This window comes from Dromiciops gliroides, chromosome 1 (genome assembly GCF_019393635.1).
Source record: "Dromiciops gliroides isolate mDroGli1 chromosome 1, mDroGli1.pri, whole genome shotgun sequence".
NCBI lineage: Eukaryota > Metazoa > Chordata > Mammalia > Microbiotheria > Microbiotheriidae > Dromiciops > Dromiciops gliroides.
Genome location: NC_057861.1, coordinates 58705057 through 58728109, shown reverse-complemented (window position 1 = coordinate 58728109; position 23053 = coordinate 58705057). Strand labels below are relative to the sequence as shown.

General features: G+C 41.3%; 1 protein-coding gene across 2 annotated transcripts in view; it reads right to left on the bottom strand.

Moving 5' to 3' along the window:
* Positions 1-23053, bottom strand: part of MED26 (mediator complex subunit 26) — a 103215-nt gene that overhangs the window by 78046 nt on the left and 2116 nt on the right. Inside the window, exon 1 of one of the 2 annotated variants that reach the window (XM_043976331.1) lies at positions 22604-22925. The exons of the other annotated variant lie outside the window; for it this stretch is intronic. Within the exon in view, the coding sequence (XP_043832266.1) occupies positions 22604-22675 (72 nt within the window). The 5' untranslated portion in view covers positions 22676-22925. Of the gene's footprint in view, positions 1-22603; positions 22926-23053 lie in introns of those variants that run through there. 2 annotated transcript variants of the gene reach the window in all.

Here is a 23053-nt window from a genome sequence, read left to right as displayed (position 1 = left end):
GAAGGAAGCCAGGGAAGGTGGGAAATGGAAATGAAGAAAGAATTCCAGGAGTAGAGAACAGTCAATAAACATGCAAGGTGATGAAGTGTTTAGTTTGAACAGCAGGGAGGCCATGGTCACAGGATCACAGAGAAAGTGTAAGGAGTAATATTTAAGAAAAATGGAAAGATTTAAAAGGGTCCAGGGGCAGCTAAGTGGCGCAGTGGATAAAGCACCGGCCATGGATTCAGGAGTACCTGAGTTCAAATCCGAACCTCAGACACTTGACACATATTAGCTGTGTGACCCTGGGCAAGTCACTTAACTCCCATTGCCCCACCACCCCCCAAAAAAAAGGGAAGGAAGAAAAAAAAAGATAAAAGGGTCCAGGTTATAGAAGACTTTAAAAGTCACACAGGGAACTGTCTATTTGATCCTAAGAGCAACAGAAAGCCATTGGAATTTACTAAATCAGAAGTGTGGCATGGTCAGACATGCTTTTTAGGAAGATTCCTTTGACAGCTAACTGGAGAATAGACTGGAATGTCAGTCAATCAACATTTATTTAGAGCCTACCATGTGCCAGACACTCTGGCAAGTAAGCACTGGGGGATGTACAAGAAAAGTAAAACCATCCCAACTCTCAAGGAGCTCACAGTATGATGGAAAAAGCAACTGCAAAAAACTACATGCAAATGAGGGTTAAGTGACTTGCCCAGGGTCACACAGCTAGTAAGTGTCAAGTGTCTGAGGCCATATTTGAACTCAGGTCCTCCTGAATCCAGGCCCTGGTTTTTTTTATTTTTAGATGAATTTATAAGTAAAATTTGTCAGTTTTAATTTCTAATGAAATAAATATAAAAAAATACAGGGGGCAGCTAGGTGGCGAAGTGGATAGAGCACTGCCCTGGATTCAGGAGGACCTGAGTTCAAATCCAGCCACAGACACAACACTAGCTGTGTGACCCTGGGCAAGTCACTTAACCCCAATTGCCTCACCCCCCCCAAAAAAAATTATGTGTTAACTATGCTAATGAAAAATAACTTTTTTCTAAAACAAAAAATTTAGTGAGAAGAGTGCCATTATATCTTTTTGAAAATCTCTTAAATGCTGGTTAAAGACAGTGGGATAGATAGCTGTATTCTCCTATCTGGTTTTGCATTTAATCTGCTGTAATATGTAGTTTCAGCTGAAGGAAGTATATGAAGAATGTATGGTCTCACACAGACATAAAATTGGAAAACAGAGGAGTATTTTAATAAAGAGTATCTCAATATTATAAAAATATCTTTGAACTCACAGACCCCCTTGAAAGGTTCTTAAGGACCCCCAAGGGTCCACTGCTCACTCTGAGAATGGCTCCAACAGATTTTGCCTGGGTAACTCTCCATTTTCCATTAGCATCCCTGCTTGGTATGAATTCCAGGGAATATTATGCCTCCCCAAAGGTAAGCTGATAAAAAGAAATCTAATCACCATGCAGACTGACTCAGTTTTCTGATATTCAATACTCTCAACTCCTTTAACTGTCTCTTCACTCCGACTGGAGGAGTAAAGGATAAAGAAGAAAACTCCTCCCAAAGTCTTCCTATGTAGGGATCAGAACTTTCAGAACTTTCCAGGTAACTCTCCATTTTCCATCAGCAGCTTGGCTTGGTTCAACTCATGCCCCTGAACATCATGCTTTCAAGCTGGGTACCCCCTTCCACCCAGTTTTCAGCAATTTTTTTGCATATTTTCTTCCCCTTTTAGATTGTAAGGCAAAGGACTGTCTTTTCTTATTTGTATCCCCAGCACTTAGCACAGTGTTTTGCACAAAGTAGGCATTTAATAAATCTTTTTAAACGAATTGAATTGAGTAGAATTTTGAGCAAGGGGCTGATGTCACCCAACCTGTGCAGCATTCAAAAGGTGACCCTGGCAGTTTTAAAGTGTTCAACTATAAAATAAGGTGGGAACTATGTGTCGAAGTGGATAGAGTGAGGAGCTTGGAATCATTAAGACTCATCTTCCTAAGTTTAAATCTGGCCTCAGACTAGCTGTGACCCTTTGCAAGTCACTTCACCCTGTTTGCCTCAGTTTTCTTGTTTTGTTTTGTTTTGTTTGTGAAGCAATTGGGGTGAAGTGACTTGCCCAGGGTCACACAGCTAGTAAGTGTTAAGTGTCTGAGGTCAGATTTGAACTCAGGTACTCCTGAATCCAGGGCCGGTGTTCTATCCACTGTGCCACCTAGCTGCCCCTGCCTCAGTTTTCTTAATTTGTAAAATGAGCTGGAGATGGAAATGGCAAACCACACCAGTATCTCTGCCAAGAAAAGCCCATACAGACCACAAAGAATTGGACATGACTAAAAAGCAACTAAAATAAAATGAGGTTAGGTTACATTTTCTAAAATTCAGTTTTGGGTTTTTTCCCCAGTAAATACAAGTACCTACTTAAAACCTCACACAAGGGGCAGGGCATTCAAATCTGACCTCAGACACTTGACACTAGCTGTGTGACCCTGGGCAAGTCACTTAACCCTCATTGCCTCACCCCCCCACCCTCAAAAAAGAAAAGAAAACCTCACACAAGCAGCTCTGATTATGAATATTCACAAGGTGTCTGTCATTTTATATCCCTATGATTAGATCCCCAGCAGCATCTGGACAAAACATAATTCACAAAATATAACCGTATGGGGGGGCAACTAGGTGGCACAGTGGATAAAGCACCAGCCCTGGATTCAGGAATACTTGAGTTCAAATCCAGCCTCAGACACTTGACACTTACTAGCTGTGTGACCCTGGGCAAGTCACTTAACCCTCATTGCCTCATATGTGCAAGGTACTGCACCAAAGTGCTACTGATACTTAAATACACAAAAGGTTCTGAGATTTCATTTATTTGACTGTTACTTCCAATGACGCAGACTGCAACCCACCCAGGCCACTGTTTGTCACTAGTATCCACACAGCATGTGAGAGTGATGTAAGAGGCAAAATAAGGGTTAATAGAAAAACCCAAGACCCAAGCGCTAATTCAGATATGAGCTCCAAAAGGGAGTTAGATCCCAGTTAATGGATAACTTATGTTAGGTTCTCGTACCCATAGTGATCAACATCCATAACGGACCAGAACAGGTCAGGTCAAAATAACAATAAAGGAAAAAGACAACCTATAGAAATTCTAATGAAAAATGATTCTATTTTGAAACTAGCCATGGGAATCAGAAAGAGACATGCACAGAAAAGGCCAAATTTGTCCCCAGATTCACCTTATGACCTGTAAACCCCCAAAACACACCTCCACTGAAAAACGTACCCATCTCGGGGTTTGGCTTAGGACCCCAGGAACTCCAAATTAGGATAAATCCTCTCCTGAAACACCCCTAGATGGAGAATATGATAATGAGTAGGACAGGCCCCCTCCCTTGTACCTCCCCAAGGTGGAGATTATTATAATGAGACTGAATCAATTTATCCATACTATAAATATAACTGTCTTTCCTTTCCTTATTTGAGAGATACCTTTCCACTATTCTGGTTCTCTCCCTGTGGTTACCCACAGTATTGCAATAAAACTTGGGAAACTGAGTCACTGAGTCTTGTAATTCTTTTGGGACGACTCACAATCAATTGGACCCCAAATTCCAGCCCACATCAAGAAGATGGGGATATAAAGACAAAACTTAAAAGATTCCTGCCCTTGAAGAATTTACATGGGGGAGGAAGAAAGGAAGATAAGAAATGCCTTGCATTTCAGTAAATCACACTACTTCTATAATAATTTACTTTCCAAAGTACTTCTACATTGACTTAGAAGGTTAAAGTTTGGAAGAGAACATCTGATCACAGGATTTAAGGGGACAAAGGAACTAAAGGGTTATTTAGTCCTCCTCTCCCAAGGACTGCACAGATGAAAAACTGAGACCCAGAGTCATCAATGCTTTTGGAACCCTTATCACCCCCTACCATGAACTTTTCCCATACTTGTTCAATTTAATGTACAAGATAATAGGTGCAAAATAGAGGTCAGTCGATTTTGTTAAACTGTTTCTTCCTTCCACAGCCATTGGTTTCTTCCCAATCCCAGTCAAACATTCTAAAAGCTTAATACTAATTACCACAGGGAATGGATAAAGGTGGCTCATTTCTGCTACACAGAAAACACTGCAGCACACACTACTGATAAAGTAGAGCACTTAGAAAAAGAAACCAAGCTTCCAGCAAGCAATAAGAGCTGATTAGCAACTTAGAAAAGGGGAATAAACCTACTTATTCAATTTTCCAAGAGGAAAAGCAAGCCCACAGCTATTTTCCAAACCACCTTCTTTAAAGTTCAGATACACCATTTTAGGGGAAAAAGTTGATTTAGACAATGAAAACGTGGTAAAAATTACCTCAGTTCTCCCTCACCTTACACCACTAAGATTTCCAGCCCTGAGGGGCTGTTGATTTTTACAACTGTTCTAATAATATAAACTATAACTTTATCCTTCTCACTTTAGGTCAAAATTTAAGGCTTCTTTTTCCAAACAGATGATCAAGTACTCCTTAAACCTCCATGCCCAAGACAGCTTAGACCATATACATACCACTAGTCTAGAAACTTCATCTATTACAGAATGCTTCTGAGTTTACACCAATCTGCTTCAGCTATACATTAGTTACAACTTGTTTCCAAGTACTATATATTGATATACACTATATACGTCAGTTACATTCAATATTACATCTCTCCCTAGGCTCTCTGGCCACAGAAAGAAGAAAATGAAACTCCTGTACTGAAATTGGAAAATCCCCATTCTTTTCTCCCCTGCCCCAAGTGCAAAAAGTCACCCTGAGGGAAAACAGGAGATAGCTTGTGCCTGTCAAGTCAACCATGACCAGCACTTCAACCACCAACTTTCTTCAGATCCTACTAAACAGAAGAAAAACAGACCAGTCCTGCTTCTAGCCCAGCCCCTGCAGTCATCAATGAGGGAAGAAGCCACTGCTGTTAAGGGACCAACCATCCCCATAAATAACTTCAAGAAAGCCCAAGAGCCCCACTAGAAACAGTGTCCTCTGTCCACCCTTCATCACTGATCCTACTTCCAGCAGAGCTTTTGAAGCCATCATCCTCTCCATCAAGATGGGGCCTGGCAACTGCTTCTGTGGGTGCTTCATTTATAAAGTTCTTGCCACCAAAGTCAGGACTTTGTCAAACAGTTCAACATCAGAAACTGATATGCTCTTTATCAGTGGAATGGCATCTAAAATCATGTATTTCTCCATCAGTTTTATCATTGCACCCTAAGAATGGGCCTTTCTAATTGACTTGACTTGCTGCTGAAATCTTCTGTATATGTTGTCTTCCCCAATAGAATTTGAGCTTTTTGACAGCAGGGACTGTCTTACTTTTCTACCTAAATCCTCAGCATTTAGCACAGTGCTGTGTACATAGTTATGTGTTTAATAAATGCTTTTTCATTCATTCTTTCTTTTTTTAAAATTTCATTTATTTATTTATTTATTTTTAGTGAGGCAATTGGAGTTAAGTGACTTGCCCAGGATCACACAGCTAGTGAGTGTTAAGTGCCTGAGGCTGGATTTGAACTCAGGTACTCCTGACTCCAGGGCTGGTGCTCTATCCACTGCTCCACCTAGCTGCCCCTCATTCATTCATTCTTTCAATTAATTCACTTTCCAATCAGCTTTCATGAGAATTTTTTTTAAAGCACTGGTTTGACCATATTTCACTTCCCTGCTCAATAACCTTCAGCGTTCTCTACTACATCTGTGATAAAATAAAAACTCCGCAACCTGGCATTTTAAGTCCTCCACAGTTTGACTCCAACCTATATGATGAAGTGGAAAACATACTGTATCTGGAGTCAGACAACCTACAGTCAGTCAATCCAATTCAGCAGGCTGTGGATACAAAAATGTAAACAATATAGTCCCCACAACATGAGGAATTCACATTCTAGTGGGGAAAACCACATGAATTTGGACAAGTAAACACAAAATTTACACAAAGTAAATATTAATTTGGAAAGATGGGGGGGGGGGGTCGCGTGAAGATGATGAAAGGCCTCCTGGTAGGAAATGGCACTGAAACTAAGCCTAAAATGAACTAGGGGCTCCAAAAGGTGAAAGTTAAGGAGAAAAAGAATTTCCGGCATGGGAAGATATAGTCTGTACATCAGGACAGAGGCATGAGGTAGAATGTCCTATATCAGGAATAATAAGTATGAGGCAACTATGAAAATCAGTTTAGAAAGATAGGCTAAAATACCCCAAAGAAAGAGAAAGAAGATATATATGTAATTTTTTTCAGGACAGCCAAAAATGGGAAACTAAGGGAATGTCCACTTATTGGGTAATGGCTAAACAAACTGTGGTATATGGATGTAATTGAATACTACTATGCCATAACAAATGATGAAATGGACAACTTCAGTTTCAGAAGTCATTAAAAAGACCTTTATGAATTAATGTAGAGCAAAGTGAACAGAAATAGGAAAAATCTACATGATACGGGGCAACTGGGTGGTGCAGTGGATAAAGCAATGGCCCTGGATGCAGGAGAACCTGAGTTCAAATCTGGCCTCAGACACTTGGCACTTACTAGCTGTATGACCCTGGGCAAGTCACTTAACCTTCATTGCCCCACCCCAAAAAACCATGCTACATGATAGCATGGGGAAGAACTAATTTGAACAATTTTAGAACTCTGATCAATCCAAAAGACTCAACATGAATGACATTTACCTCCTTATAGAAAGCTGATGAATTTAAATGCATGGGGTTTGTTTTGTTGCATTATGTAGATATGTGTTATGGGATACTTTTTTTGTTTTTTAAGTTGCTTAATGGGGGGAGGACCGGTTAATAAAAAAAAATACTTGTTTCTTGAAAAAAAAATTTTAAGATGTAAATTTTAAAAATAGGTTATAGCCAGACTGGGAAGGGCTTTAAATATCAAGCTGAAGATTTTGTTTTTTGGTACTTAGAGGTAATTTGTTGTTGTTGAAGTCCTTTTTCAGTCATGTCTAACTCTTTATTGACCCCATTTGGGGTTTTCTTGGCAGAGATATTGAAGTGCTTTGCCATTTCCTTCTCTAGCTCATTTTACAAATGAGGAAAACTGAGGCAAACAAGATTAAGTGACTTGCCCAGGGTCTCAAAGCTATTAAATGTCTGGTGCCAGATTTTAACTCAGGAAGATGAATCTTCCTGACTCCAGGCCCTAGAGATAATGGGGAGCAACTAAAATTTTTGAGCACAAGAGTGATATAATAAGACCTGTGTATTTGGTATCTATATAGAAGATGACTTAAAGGAGAGAATCCAATTAAAATACTACTACGGGGGCAGCTAGGTGTCCCTGGACTCAGGAGGACCTGAGTTCAATCGCGGCCTCAGACACTTGACACTTACTAGCTGTGTGACCCTGGGCAAGTCACTTAACCCTCACTGTCCCACCAAAAAAAAAAGGCTATTACATAAAGGTTTGGTATCCAAGCTATATATAACTCACATACAGGGTGTCTCAAAAGCGTTAATGCAATTTTATAAGTATAAATGTTACAAACGTACAAAAAACATTTGACAAGTTATTTAAAAATTTTAAAGTGGTTTCCTATTAAAATTCAACTTCACTGCCACTTTGTGTTACATATGACTTTGGTCAATTTTTTAACTTTGTAAAAAACTTTTATCAACTGCTACTCAGTGCATGAAAGAATTGCCTAGCCTTAAAATCAAAACAAACAAGGTTTTGATGCATGACAGTTTTTCATGACCCCACCAAAAAAGTGTAATGAAGATAAAACAAGTGACAAAGGTGTTCCACTTTTTTTTTAAAGGCAATTGGGGTTAAGTGACTTGCCCAGAGTCACACAGCTAGTAAGTGTCAAGTGTCTGAGGTTGGATTTGAACTCAGGTACTCCTGACTCCAGGGCTAGTGCTCTATCTAGTGCTCCACCTAGCTGCCCCTGACAAAGGTGTTCCAACAAGTGGAGTTCCTTTACAGACCCACCAGATTTATCCAGAAACTGTCCCCCACATACGATTTAGAGTCCCCTGTCTTGTTTGTTTGTTTGTTTTTTGCAGGGCAATGAGGGTTAAGTGATTTGCCCAGGGTCACAGCTAGTTAAGTATCAAGTGTCTGAGGCTGAATTTGAACTCAGGTCCTCCTGAATCCAGGGCCAGTGCTTTATCTACTGCGCCACCTAGCTGTCCCTCCTGTCTTCTTAAAATTAAATTTTCAGGACAGCTAAATGGCGCAGTGGATAAAGCACCGGCCCTGGATTCAGGAGTACCTGAGTTCAAATCTGGCCTCAGACACTTAACACTTACTAGCTGTGTGACCCTGGGCAAGTCACTTAACCCCAATTGCCTCACTAAAAAACAAAACAAACAAAAAAAAAAGGATATGAACAAATAGTTCTCAAAAGAATGATAAACTATGAATAACCATATAAAATAATGCTCCACATCACTAATAAGAGAAATGCACAAACAACCCTAAGGTCTCACTTCACTCCCAGAAAATTAGCAAAGATGACAAATGATGGAAGTAGTCAACATTGGAGACGTTATGAGAAGATAAACACAAGTATAAAACTTGAAAAATTACTTAGAAATATGTAAATAAAATGACTATACCCTTTGAACCAGACATTCCACTTCTAGGCATACAGCCCCCAGGAAAGTCAACGATGAAATAGAAAGTCTATATACACCAAAATATTGATAGCAACATTTTTTTGTGGTAGCAAAGAATTAGAAATTAAAAGTAGATGTTCATCAAGGAACAGCTACAGAAACTGTGGTACATTAACATACTAGAATGTTACTGTGCTCTAAGAAACAACACATATACAGAGAAGCACGAAAAGACTTATACAAACTCATGTAGTGAAGTAGAGTCAAGGAAGTAATATGATCAATGATTATGACAATGTAAAATCATAAATTGAAAGTCAATTCTACAAAAAAAAAAAAAAAAAACCAAAGAGGTAAAGAGATTACCCCCCTGCCTACTCTTTTGAAGAGTTAAGAGGTCCACAGATAAGAAACATGGAATATATTTTCTTTTGTTATGTATTAGTCAGTTTTACTGATTTTTTTTCTTTTAGGCAATATAAACAAAAAGATAGCAAAAAAATATTTTTAAGATGAAACTAGTACAATAGTCCAGATAAGAGTTGACAAGGGTCTGAACTAAGATGGTATAGGAGGGATGCAAGTAATGTTGTAGAAAGAAAATCAAGATTTGTCAAATGATTATATAGGGGTAGGGAAGTGTAATGATTGGAATGATGCCACATGCTGGAGATTTACTATAGGAAAGCTCTGCCATGAGAAGGCGCCCGAGGGCAAGATATGTAACTTTTCTTTGTGATGTTTGCTTGTGGGAGGAAGAGGGGGCGAAGCTGGAGCCCCCCCCCCAACAAAGACTCTCGTGGAAAGCAGAGAGCAGAGCAGGATAACTGTAGCTCCCTAAGATAGATAGATGAATCTAGGCCTTTCTCCCTTCACCAAATTCTTATTCTCTTTAATAAATGCTTAAAAGTCTAACTCTTGGTAAAGCTTTTAATTTATTGGCGACCACTCATTTTAGACAGACTAGCTAGAATTTTAGCCCCTTACAGATGGTGACCATGAAGGGATTTCAAATATATTCTCCACTGTTCCCTGACTAAGATCAAAATTGGCAGTAAGTGGACCGTGTCCTCTGGCACCTCCAGGGAAATGCTACCGTCTGGAGAATAAGATATGGTTGCTCTCTGTGATACTGTGACAAGACCTTTGACTGTTGGCTTCCAGGTAGCACCGTGTGGTCATCTAAATGTATGAAATGTTCATCTTATTGACACTTGCCTTAATTTGCTTATGTGAACATTTGAGAGAGATTTAAAAAAAGAAAAACCTAACCTTGTTTTATTGAATAATATTCAACAAATTTAAAAGGGAGAAAAGTGTTCTACTTTTCAGATACAGGAGTCTCGCTTTTCTCATTTTGTATTATAACTAGGTGTGATTGTAGCTCAGCCTGGCTCTGAGGCTGACTTTCTGACCAGTACATCATGGCTGCTGCATTAGGTATAAGTACTGTTTCTATCATTCTATGTTTCTAATCCTACAGAGTGGGGGCCTAAGTGCAGTTTAATCGCCTGGATTAATAGAAAGACAGTTCATGAGGGACTGCCCCTCTGTACAAAATTTCCTCTTTCTTCTTTTCCTATATTGTTATTTACATATTGTTTGGTAGCATAGGGTGTGTTTCATCAAGGAACACTCTGTTCCTGGAAGAAACAAAGGGGGGAATGTGTCGAGATAATGGAATGTGATAGATGAGATTTAGCAGATACTCAGGGGCCCACCTGGAGATTACTAGATTGTAAACACATCTGGCTGATACTTAAGAAGCTAAAAACTTTGAACTTTACATTGAGACCACCTTTGGGTCCAGTGAACCAATGAATCTGAATGACACTAGCCAATCAGCTTGAAGAACCTCCCACTTCTGGGAGGGGAACATAAAGCAGGAAGCAGACGCTGGGTCTTCTTCCTCTTTGGGCTAGAGAGATCAGTGTGGTGGCAGGACTTCACAGGGGAGTTTAGGAAGGCAAGGATTTCAGGCTATAAGAAATCTGTTCTCAATCTTTCTCTTTCTTTTACTATCTTTCAATAAACCCTTAAACCTAAACTCATTTATCAGTGATTTTAGTCAGTTTCCTCCCAAAACTGAGGGGATAGATTAGAACCCACATTTAGAATTTTAAATTACACAGAAGTAAAAAATGACTCTAAGGATTGCAAACCTCATTCCTAGGGTAATTCTGTTGGTGCACTCAACAGAAATAGGGAACGCTCGGGGCAGCTAGGTGGTGCAGTGGCCCTGTAGTCAGGAGGACCTGGGTTTAAATCCAGCCTCAGACACTTAACACTTACTAGCTGTGTGACCTTAAGCAAGTCATTTAACCCCAATTGCCTCACCAAAAGGAGGGGGGTGCAGCTAGGTGGCGCAGTGGATAAAGCACCGCCTTGGATTCAGGAAGACCTAAGTTCAAATACGGCCTCAGACACTTGACACTTACTAGCTGTGTGACCCTGGGCAAGTCACTTAACCCTCACTGCCCCTCAAAACAAAAACAAAAGAAATAGGGAATGCTCAACAATAGATCTGGAATCAGCAAACCCAGGTTTCAATAATGACTTTTGAACTTACTATCCATGTGAACTTATATAGGTCACTTATCTTCTGAAATTGTTTCCTCATCTGCAAAATGAAGGGGTTGGATTCAATAACTTTAAAGGTCCCTTTGAGCTCTAAATAAATGAAACAATACTTGTCCTAGCTAGTATCCTATTATTTCCCTTCACATTCCAGCCAGACTAGCCTAGAAACTACTGCTTGAACTCCCATCTTTATATTTCCACACGTTTCTCTGTCTGAAAGGCTCTTTCCTCACCTAAACCTCTTATAATCTTTGTCTTTCTTCCTGGCTTAGATCAGGTATCACCTCTGTGTTCATTCTAAGCAGAACATAAGGTCCATGTAGTTAAGGATTGCTTTATTTTGTCTTTATCAACTCCAACATCTAGCAAGATGCCTTGCCCATGGCAGACAATTAGTGTTTACTGACTTAGTTAAAAGTCAACGATTTTGGATTTCTCATCTAGTCCCAGTGACAGAATCAAAATCTACATGCTTCTTAGGCAACAATCTGTATTAAGTACTGTTAATTATATTTTGAGGAAAACTAGGCCACAATGGACAGAGCATTGGGCCTGAAGTCAGGAAGTACTGAGTCTAGTTGCATAACCCCGGGCAAGTCACTTAACACCAATTTGCCTCAGTTTCCTCATCTGTTTTTTTTGTTTTGTTTTTACAGGGCAATGAAGGTTGTTGACTTGCCCAGAATCACACAACTAGTAAGTGTCAAGTGTCTGAGGCCAAATTTGAACTCAGGTCCTCCTGAATCCAAGGCCAGTGCTTTATCCACTGCACCACCTAGCTGCCTCCCCCACCCCCACCCCCGCCCCCGCCAAGTTTCCTCATCTGTAAAATGAGCTAGAGAAGGAAATGGCACTCCAGTATCTTTGCTAAGAAAATCCCAAATGGGGTCAAAAAGGGTGGAAAATGACTGCAACAACTGAGTAGCAACAAATGTATATTTATGTTATTGTCTACATTTTAAATTTTGTTCATAAGTTCTGTGCATGTGAAGCACAGTGGAGTCAGAACACCAGATATTTGCTGTCTTTGAAACCTTGGGCAAGTGGCTTAACTTCCCTGGCCCTCTGTTTCCTCATTATAAAGTGAGATAGATCAGAGCAGTGCCATCAAATTCTGCAAGGGGAGCCCTGCAGGCTACATATTCACTTTAAAAACCCTAAATTAACATCTATGTTATATAGTTATTTTGTTCAATATTCACCAATTATATTTTAAACTAGGCTGGGATACCTGTTTGATACCATTGGATTAGACAGTTCCCAAAGTCACCACCACTTCCAGTTCTAGATCTATAATCCTAGTCTTGGTCCTTTTATCAGTGTCCTGTGTAGATTACATGGCCTTCCAATGGTAGGAAAGTACAACAAATGTCTTTAGAGTCCCTTAACATATTATGAATCCATTCTATGTGGTCTTAAACATTTCTTAATTCCATGTTTTCAGTCTCTACCATCTCTTGGGTTGAATCATTTCAAACACATATGTTCCACATACTACCTCCTTTCACTGGTCCTAAAATTACATTTCCCCAGTTATTTTTTATAGTCTGAGATTCAATTCAATGCTAATTCATTGTTAGGCACTTATTTTGTATAGACCTCCACTAAAATTCTATTCCCAAGTGGCTCTCAAACACTATGCCAGCCTAGGGCTATAATTGTCTTCCAGCTATATACTAAGACTTCCCACCACTCTAAAAAAATCTTCCAGGGCAGCTAGGTGGCACAGTAGATAAAGCACCAGCCCTGGATTCAGGAGGACCTGAGTTCAAATCCAGACTCTATTTGACAGTTACTAGCTGTGTGACCCTGGGCAAGTCACTTACTTAACCCCAACTGCCTCACCAAAAAATCTTCCACAAAACTGCCAAAGGGATATTCTATTCCTAAAATGTGGGTCTGATCATATCACCTATTTACTCAATAAAAATCCCAGTGTTTCCTTATACCCTTACAATCAAGCATACACTTTTGTTTGGAATTTAAAGCTCATCACAACCTGAAACCCTCCCTCCCTTTCCAGTCTTCTTAGACTGGTAGAGAGGGATCTCTACCATGCAGTCTCTTGTCCAACCATATTAGCCTACTTGCTGTTTCCCACCAATGATCCTCCATCATCTGTCTATGCCTTTGTACTGATTGTCCTCCAGTGGCCCAGTGGATAGAGCACAGACCCTGAAGTCTGAACAACCTAAGTTCAAATCTCACCTCAGACACTGTGTATCCCTGGGCAAGTCACTTAACCTCAATTGCCTTAAACATCCAGGGCCATCTCCAATCATCTTGATATCTATCTTGCCACTTGTCATGGTCTTCTTCAAGAATGGAGGACAGGCACTTGACACTTACTAGCTGGGTGACCCTGGGCAAGTCACTTAACCCTCATTGCCCCACCCCACCCCCAAAAAGAATGGAGGACAGGGGAAGCCAGGTGCCACAGTGGATAAAGTACCAGCCCTGGATTCAGGAGGACCTGAGTTCAAATCCGGCCTCAGACACTTGACACTTACTAGCTGTGTGACCCTGGGCAAGTCACTTAACCCCCATTGTCCCACCAAAAAAGAGTGAGAGAGGGGGAAAAAAAAGGACAAACAACAACCTCTATGCTTGCAATGATATTCCTCCTAATCTCTGTCTCTTGGAATCACTGCCCTCCTTGAACCCTCAGAGCAACATGAAGCCTTCTTCATGAAGCCCTTCCTTACTCCCCCAAGTGCTAGTGTGCTCTGTCCAAAAACCACTTATTTATTTTGGCTATAGTCTGTATATGCTATATATTCTGTGTGTTTATATGTACATATGTGTGTATTGTGTGTGTAATGTGCGTACGTATGTACGCATGTATTTTTCTCTTTCTCCTTCTTCTCTCCTCAGAGACAGAACTGTTTGACTATTGTCTTTGTATACCTAACACTTAAGCCCTGGGACTGGAGCACAGTAGTTCTTGTTTGTCCTTCATTCTTTTTGTTTTTTTAGTGAGGCAATTGGGGTTAAGTGACTTGCCCAGGGTCACACAGCTAGTAAGTGTTAAGTGTCTGAGGCTGGATTTGAACTCAGGTACTCTTGAGTCCAGGGCCAGTGCTCTATACACTGCACCACCTAGCTGCCCTTGTCCTTCATTCTTGAAGAGGACCATGAAACTGGGGTGATATCATAACTGAATTGGATTTAAGTGAGGAAGGGCAGTGCAAGGTCACCAACCTCACCCTCTCCTCCAGAGACATCTGAGTCCAACAGCAAGATAGCTATCAAGATCACTAGAGATGGTCCGGGATGTTTAAGGCAATTGGGCTTAAGTAACTTGCCCAGGATCACACAGCTAGTGTCTGAGGTGAGATTTTAACTCAGGTCCTCCTAACTTCAGGGCCAGTGTTCTATCCACTGGGCCACCTAGCTGCCCCCCACCCCCCACCCCCTTGCACAGTAGTAGTCCTTGCTTAAAGAATATCTGTTGAATGATTAGTTTGAAAACTCTTATCTGAAAGTTAGTCATGAGGTAATAATGGGGGGGGGATCATAATCATTTAATTAACTATTTAACTAAGATAAATTTAATAAACAATAAAATCATGGATTTTGGAATTTTTCCCTATGTTGTTGGGTTTTGATGATTTGTTTTTCCTCTTCCTCTTTTTCTTTAAAAAATATTTTTTATTTGGAACGGCTCCCTAGGAAGGAGTTTGGGAGAAAGGGGCTGAGAGAAATTTAAGCAATGTAAAAGCAAAAGAAATAAATACTTATTTAAAAAATTGAAATATAGGATGTACTGCAGAATCAAAATTAGTAGGACGTATGATATGTAATAGAAAGTGCTACATTGGGATTAGGAGACCTAGGCTTGAATCCTGGCTCAGATACATTAACTGTGTGAGCAGAGGCAATTCACCTCCCCTCTCTGATGCTCAGTCTTATCATCTGTAACATACCGATAATATCTGCAACACTTACCTTGAAGAACTGTTGAGAAAATAATTTTTCAAATCTCAATGTGCTATAAATTTATTCTTGCACTCATAATTTAAGAGACAAAAAGAATTTAAATAAATGCTAAAAATTAAATTTGAATCTACCATGTTTTCCTTTTTTTTTTTTTTGGTGAGGCAATTGGGGTCAAGCGACTTGCCCAGGGTCACACAGCCAACAAGTGTTAAGCGTCTGAGGCCAGACCCGAACCCGGGTCCCCCTGACTCCAGGGCCAATGCTCTATCCACTGCACCACCCAGCTGCCCCTACCATGTTTTCCTAAAGGAGTAAATAATAAAGCTAATTCCATTAAAATTAAGTTATTGTAACTGTAACTCAGAAAGATTTTTTTGAAGATTTTACTTTAATGTACTAAGATTTTTGAGGCACACAAAGGAAATGCTTAGTATTTATAAACACTCTCAATAAGGTATAGTAGTAAAGTACTGTAGAAGGCAGAAGGTCTGAGTTTGAGTCCTAGCCCTACTATCTACCAGCAAGTCATTTTTCTGAGACTCAAAATCCTCATCTGGAAAATAGGGATAATGTACCTACCTTACAGGGAGCATTGAAGGAAAAGCTCCAAAAATAGTCATGCCTTGATAATCTTCCATTATTCTGCTTACACTCCCCAAGTCCACTATACCCTTAATCTGATACACGCAGGTATTAAGTGCCTACTATGGACAAGGCATTGTGCTATAAAGGAAAAAACGAAGCTGACCAGTTCCGCTATAAATTCATGATATCTAACTTCATCTGAGCCCTTGCAGCTACTTGGCAATTTTTCTATTTAATTCAACAAACATTTATTTATAAGTTTTTTGTGTGAAGGATATAAAGATAGTACCTGCCTTCAAGAAGTTATCTGGGGTAAGAATGGAAGGAAGAAAACTAGGGTAATACAAGTAAATACAAGGTAATGTGAGCAGAGAGAAAATGTTAGCAATTGGGGAGATGCAGCAAAGACCCTGGCACCTGAGCTGAAACTTGAAGGAAGACAAGGTTTCTGAGAAGCATAGCTGGAGACTGCATGTTAAACAGCAATAAGATAGGAGATGGAATGTTAAGTTGGGGAACAGTCTGGATAGAAAGCAGTGTGTATAACAGGGAGTAGTAGTGTAAAAAAAAAGCTTCAAAGGTCGAATGAAATTGTTCTCTCCAAGGTCCCCAAAGATCTCTCAACTGTCTTTTCTCCTTGACCTTTCTGTCGCATAGAACACTACCCCATTCCCTCCTCCAAGATCTGTGTCCTCCCTTCCCTTGGCTATCTCCTGGTTCTGCTTGTCTCCAACCACTCCTCCAGTTCACTGTCCTCCACTAGCAGCCAAATATGAATGTTCCCCTTTGAGTTCCATACTAGCTCCTATAGCAATCTTATCCACTCCCAAGGTTTCATTATCTCTAAATGGACAAATCCGCAAATGCACATATTCTGCCTAACTCTCCTCACGTCACATTTCCAACTGCCAAATGGACATCTCTACCTAGATGTTCTAACACCACTCAAAATTCAACATATCTAAAAGTAGACTAATCTTCCCTCCCAAAAAACCCTGCTCCTTGGGTTGACTTCACTATTTTTTCTGATAACACCACTGTTCTCCTAGTCCCTCTTTCAAAAGTTCTAAATCCTCTTTCATTCTTTACTACTTCTCCCCTCTATTCAGTTAGCATGTCTGCCTCCACAATCATATCTCCTCTCTAGTCCCACCATTCTCTCACATCCTCTCCTACCGGCTATTTTAATAGCCTCCCAAATGGTCTCCCTTCTCCAATGCATTCTTCACACATATGCCAAGATAATCTTCCCAGTACTCAGATCTGACCATATCACATAAAATAATTCAATGGCTCCTCCTTTGACTAGGGCAGGGGTTAGTAAACTGATGGCTGTTTTTGTATTCTTTATTTAAAAACGTACAAACCATTCTTAGTTCACAGATCATTCAAAAACAGGCAGCAATCAAAATTTATCCCGGGGGGCATAGTTTACACACCTAGAGAATGAAATACATGCTCCTTCATTAGAAATTGAAGACCTTCTGCAATCAGGCTCCAACAGACCCCAGTATTCATGAACTCTATGTTATAGCCTAACTAGTCTTGTTTGTTTCCTAGGCTCTCATCCTCCCCAGCACCTGATCATGAGGCTGTCTCTTCTCAAGCCCCTCTACACAATCCTTTACCATATTTCTACCTGGGCAGCTAGGTGGCGCAATGGCTAAACCACCAGCCCTGGATTCTAGAGGACCTGAGTTCAAATCCGACCTCATACAGGACACTTACTAGCTGTGTGACCCTGGGCAAGTCACTTAACCCTCACTGCCCCACAAAAACAAACAAAAAACCCACTCATATTTCTACCTGAAATTCTTTTCTTTCAAGGCTCAGCTTAAGTACAACATATGGACCATGAAGATCCGTCCTTTACCTTTATCACATTCTACCTTACAACATACTTATTTCTATATATGACTGTACCAGTTCACAAAAGGGCCCCCGAAGAAATACAAGCAGAACATTCCATGATTCAAGAGAAGGCCATGGATTATAAAGGGGAAAAGGAGGAAGATTCTCTCACACCCACCCAATGGGTTTCCCATTTCTGATCTCACAGATAGGAAGACATTGGGAACTGAGAAAATGAAACACAGAAACTTCTAGATATGGAAGACTAGGGGAATGCAGGGTGGGCAAGAGAACAGAACCAGTGGCTATGGTTACTGGAAAAAAAAGCTTTTGAACTATTACAACGGTTGATCCCCTTCCACCCTTCACCCCACCAGGTTATAAACTCCTTATATGAGATCTTTTTCTCCATTTTGTGTTCCCACTAACTAAAATTGAGTAGATGCTTAATGTTTGTTGAGTTCAATATACAAATATAAACTATCCAAACTACTGGGGGTGGCAGCCTAGTGTAGTACAAAGAGCACACTAGACTGGAAGTAAGAAGACCTGGGTATGAATTGCAGCTCTGTCACTTCCCTTCTCCAAGTCTCAGTTTTCCCCTCACAAGAGAACAATACTACCTCCCAGAGTTGTAAAGAAAACACTTCTGAATTGTAAAGTGCTATATAAATGTGAGCTATTGTCATTATTATTACAGAGCATAGTTTTATTTGTTTAAATCATTTCAGGTGCCTTTTGAAAAGCAATGTTATGAGAATTTGCCAAATCCTTTATATCCAAGTCTAAAAGAAATACAAAACTCAAGATTCTGGAAACTAAAATTTTTAAAATGAAAGATGCCTGGTACTACAGTCCAGAGCGTAGAAATACTTTTCCCAATACCAATAATATTTTTCTATATAGATTTAACATTAGCAGAAGCAGCAAAGTGACTACCCAAAGTTACAGACTTGTGAATATTAGAGGTCAACTGTCTGACATTAATTTTCAACCAAAAGGTAAATTTAGGCACTAAACTATAATTGCACAGTCATAAAGTTAAGAATTACATGACACCATTTCTTTATTACATCTCTTAGAAGGTTTAATTTTAGTTTTGTCTCTGACAATGTCCCATTTTTTCCTACAAGCATCTTAATTGTGTCAGTTATCCCAAACTTTTAACATTTAACTGGGAAAAGCAAAGCCAATGGAACTTGATCAACCTAATACCCATGTAAATGACCCCCAGTTCACATCTGATCCTAGATCATAGGTTCTTAACCTGTTTTCTGTTATGGATGCCTTTGGCATACAATTTTGTACGGCAGGCTCTCAAACCCAAGTGTCACTCTTCAATCATGCCCAAGAAACATCACAGAAATCTCAGAATTAGAAGTATCAGAGATTACTTAGTTAACCAAGAGTTATTGAAAGGCTCCAGTGTGGTGGGACCCACTTCCAAGGCATTCCACTTTCAGACAGCTCTAGCTTCTTTCTTCCTTGGAAGAAGTCTAAATCTGTCTTTCTGTAACTTCTACTTCAATGCACCTAGATCATTACGTGCCTTTTACATCTAAAGAATTGTGGATACAAAGACGGAAGGAAAAAAAAAAAAGAGTCTAGGCCCACAAAAAGTATATAATCCAAGAAGGGGATAAATTATGAATAGAGGCATGAAAAATTTGATAAGGTAAAGAACACTTTAGCTGAGGAGAATCAAGAGTGAGGAGCAAGGAGGCAATACTTGAGCTGAATCTTTAAGAAAAGGTTTTCGAGAGGGCAGCTAGGTGGTGCAGTGGATAAAGCACCTAGGAGGAACTGAGTTCAAATCCAACTTCAGACACACTTACTAGCTGTGTGACCCTGGGAAAGTCACTTAACCCTCATTGTCCCGTGCAAAAGAAAAAAAAAAGGTTTTCAAAAGACAGAAATAAAAAGGGGAAAACATTCAATACATGGAGGTGGGAGGTTGGAGCAACATGAAAGAAGTCTGGAAAGAACATGATTTTATAAAGGGGAAGGAGTAGTTTGAATTGGGTGGACTACAAAGTTGTTGAAGGAAAGTAATGAGAAAGTACAAAATAACCTGAAGACACATGATGATCCAGCTCATTTCTACACAGAAGACAATACCAAACTCCTATTAATTATAAAAACAAAAACAACAAAATATTGGGTTTCCCATGGAATTAAAAATAATTTTTCCAATTTAATCAGTAAGCAGTTATCACACCATAAAGCTACCTTTAGTAACTGATTCAAGAGAAAATGAAAAAGAATCTGATTATTATAATTTCCTTAACATTTAACTTTGGATGTCTAGAATACAAAAAGGGTAAAGAAAACAAGACAACATAGCCAGAATATCAGAAATTCTGTGCCTACCTAAAAAAATGCCCTTGTCTGAATTAATTTGGTTTAAGAGTTTCCACTGTGTATTTTGTTGATTCTACCTCTACCACATGGTCTTGGATCTATCCAAGTACAAACCTCTCTCCTGGACTATTCCCAAAACCTAAATTTCCCTACCTGTCTCCAATTCATTGTCCACATAAGGTGCCAAGATAATTTTCCTAAAGGAGAAGACTGACCATGTCACTTGGCTAACAAATCTTCAGTGGTTCCCAACTGCCACTAAGATAAAATACAAACAATTCAACTTGACATTAAAACCCTTCAAAATCTGAATCTATCCTGCAGGATTATTACAACATTAATTCTCTTCTTGAATTGTACATTGTAACCAAAATGCCCTACTTGCTTTTCCCTAAACTCAGTAATTCATTTCTACCTCCATACCTTCCAACAGGCTGTGTCTATCCTGGAATGCATTTCTTCCTCCCCTCCATCCTCTTAGAATTCTGAGCTTCCTAGCAGGCTCACCTTTCTCCATGAAACATTTCATGACCCCTCCCCCTCAAATGTTAGTATGAACTCCCTCTTTGAATTAAGGTGTTAACTTATCTCTGTATATGTTTTATATTCCTATTAGAAAGCAAGCTTCTTGGGAGCAGGAACTGTTTTTTCTTTTCTTTTTATCACCAGTACCAAACGCAGTGCCTTACACAAAGCAATTTATTGTTGAACTGAATAGCTTTATGATCACTGAAAATTCATCTCCTTTTTTCTATCCATCTTTTCTACTTCTTCACCTCCAACTCTTAACTGTCCCTTGGAGCACTTTAAGTCATGCAATTTATCTAAGGTTTCTTCCACACCTATGGACAATCAGATTTCTTTCTGAGTCTACTAAGATTACTTACTCAACTGGCATTAATATGTAGTGTTAAGTTTTCAGTATTGAAAGAACCATCTTCTGGTATTGTTGAAAATAAAAAGCCAGGCATGATTTAATGTATTCACTGTCAAGTTTAAATTCAATGTGCTTTAAACTACATCAAAGATTACAGTGTTGCATTAAAAGGGGGGGGAGACTTTCTGGCATTTCTTTTGCAATTCTGCCCTAGAACAATAAAAAATATGCAGAAAATAGTCTTCAAGAACTACCATCACCAACTTTATCATACTGGGCTTTTGAAGTTCTCGGCTCCCAGTGTTAATGACAGAATTCCTTTGATAAATATTTACTTAAATAGGCTGAATGTGTCCAAAACCTCACAAACGTAATCTTCCACTCAATTTTTAGCCAAAAATGTACAAGGAAATGTATTTCAATTAAAGTCATCCAGAATTCTTGATAACATACTACTACTGTCCCAACATACCTTAAAGGAGAAATAAAAAATTTCCCTGTTCAGACAGATAAGACACAATCTGCATTTCTTGCCCAAATATAATGAGAATTTGACTTTGGCCCATGGAATATTAGCTATAGGAACTATCACTTCCTGGTCTTTAAGTAAATGCAATACCTTGTTTCAAACCTTAGGAGCTCACCATCAACTGCTACCCATCTTCCTATTATTGCCCAACACATTAAAGCCACAAGAATATGTTCTTTCAGTCTGTATGTACAAATGAAAATCCCTCAAGAACTGTGATGATGTAGTGCCCACATCCCCAAAAGGGGGTCCTGAGCTAACACACTGGTTTTGCACCATGAAAGGCCTGAGTAGGCCAACCTCTAGGGTGATTCTGGGTCAGACAGTCAAAATTAGAAATCCAGAATAAATACTGCGTCCCCTCCCCCAAATCTGAGCCTGTTAGTACTAGTGGCAAGACTTTTATTCCGACAGATAGACGATGGAAACAAGAGCACAGAGTTAGAAGTCAAGCGAACAGAGCTCCTACCCCTAAACCACCACTACCGATTCCCAAGGAAAGCCAGGAATGCCCAAACTATCCCCCCTCCCCAACGCCCCGGCCAAAAAAATAAAGAGAAGCAAACAAGATCCTGCAGCCCTGCTCTAGCTCCGAGGGGAAAGCCCTCCAGGGTTTCCTCCCAAAAGACATGGGCTTGAGCACCCCAGACCGGGCTTCCCAGTGAGGCCGAAGGGAGAGTCAGGACAACCGCCTCAGGGGTCAGCAGAAGGGCTCCAGAAAGCATTTCGAGGGCGACCGGAGACACCAGTTGCTCCGCAGCCTCCTCCCATCCCTCGGTGGCGGAGACAGGTTTTCCTGTGTCCCCCCGGAAGAGAAGAGGGCGCAGGGAAGGGAGTAAGGACAGCCGGTTGCCTGAGCCATGCCTCCCCTTCCCCAAACCCTCCTAGGAACGATCACTCAGCCCAAATCCCCAGCGCAGGCCTCACGGCCCAAACGCAAAGCCGCGGTCTCGCGTACACGGCGTAGCCGAGCCACCCCTCGCCGCCTCCGGATAGCACCACTCCGGCGGCGGCCCCGGGCTGGGGTCCGGACGGCCAGGACTGGGTCTGTGCGGGCCGGGGGATGGCCCGAGTAGCGGAGGCTCCGGCGGGGCTCGGGAAGCAAGACGGCGCGGTGCCCGGAGCTAGGGAGCAGGGGAAGAGGAGTTAAGGGGCCCATGCGGCCAGTGCCCCGCCGCCCGCCGCCCGCCACCCGCGCTCCGGCCCTCGCCGCCCCCTCCCCGCCGCGGTGCGCGCAGGGCGGCCCGGCCCCCCGGGACACTTACGTTGCTCTGGGGGTCGATGGCCTGCAGCAGCCGGTCCCTGATCTGCTGCGGGGAGGCCGGAGCCGCTGTCATTGCCTGAGCGAGGCGGGGGGGGCGGCCGGGCCGGCGGGCTGGCGGGCGGGCAGGCTGAGAGGGAACCGGGGACCGGGCGGGGGGTCACTCACTCGCCGGCCTCCGGGAGCGGAGCCGCATGTTCCCCGCGGGGGGACGGGGGGGAGCCGGAGCCACCGCCGCCGCCTGAGCTGCCCGAGCCGCCGCCGCCGCCTGAGGAGCCGCCACCGCCAGGAAGGAGCCTCCTCCACAGCCGCCGCCACAGCCGCCGCCGCCGCCGCCGTCGCCGCTGCCTCGAGAACCAAACTCCAGTGAGCTGCCCCCGCGCCAGGCACTCTGGGTAACCCGCGCCGCACGCAGCGCCGGCGCCACGCTGAGGAGATTGGGAGGTGGGGGGGG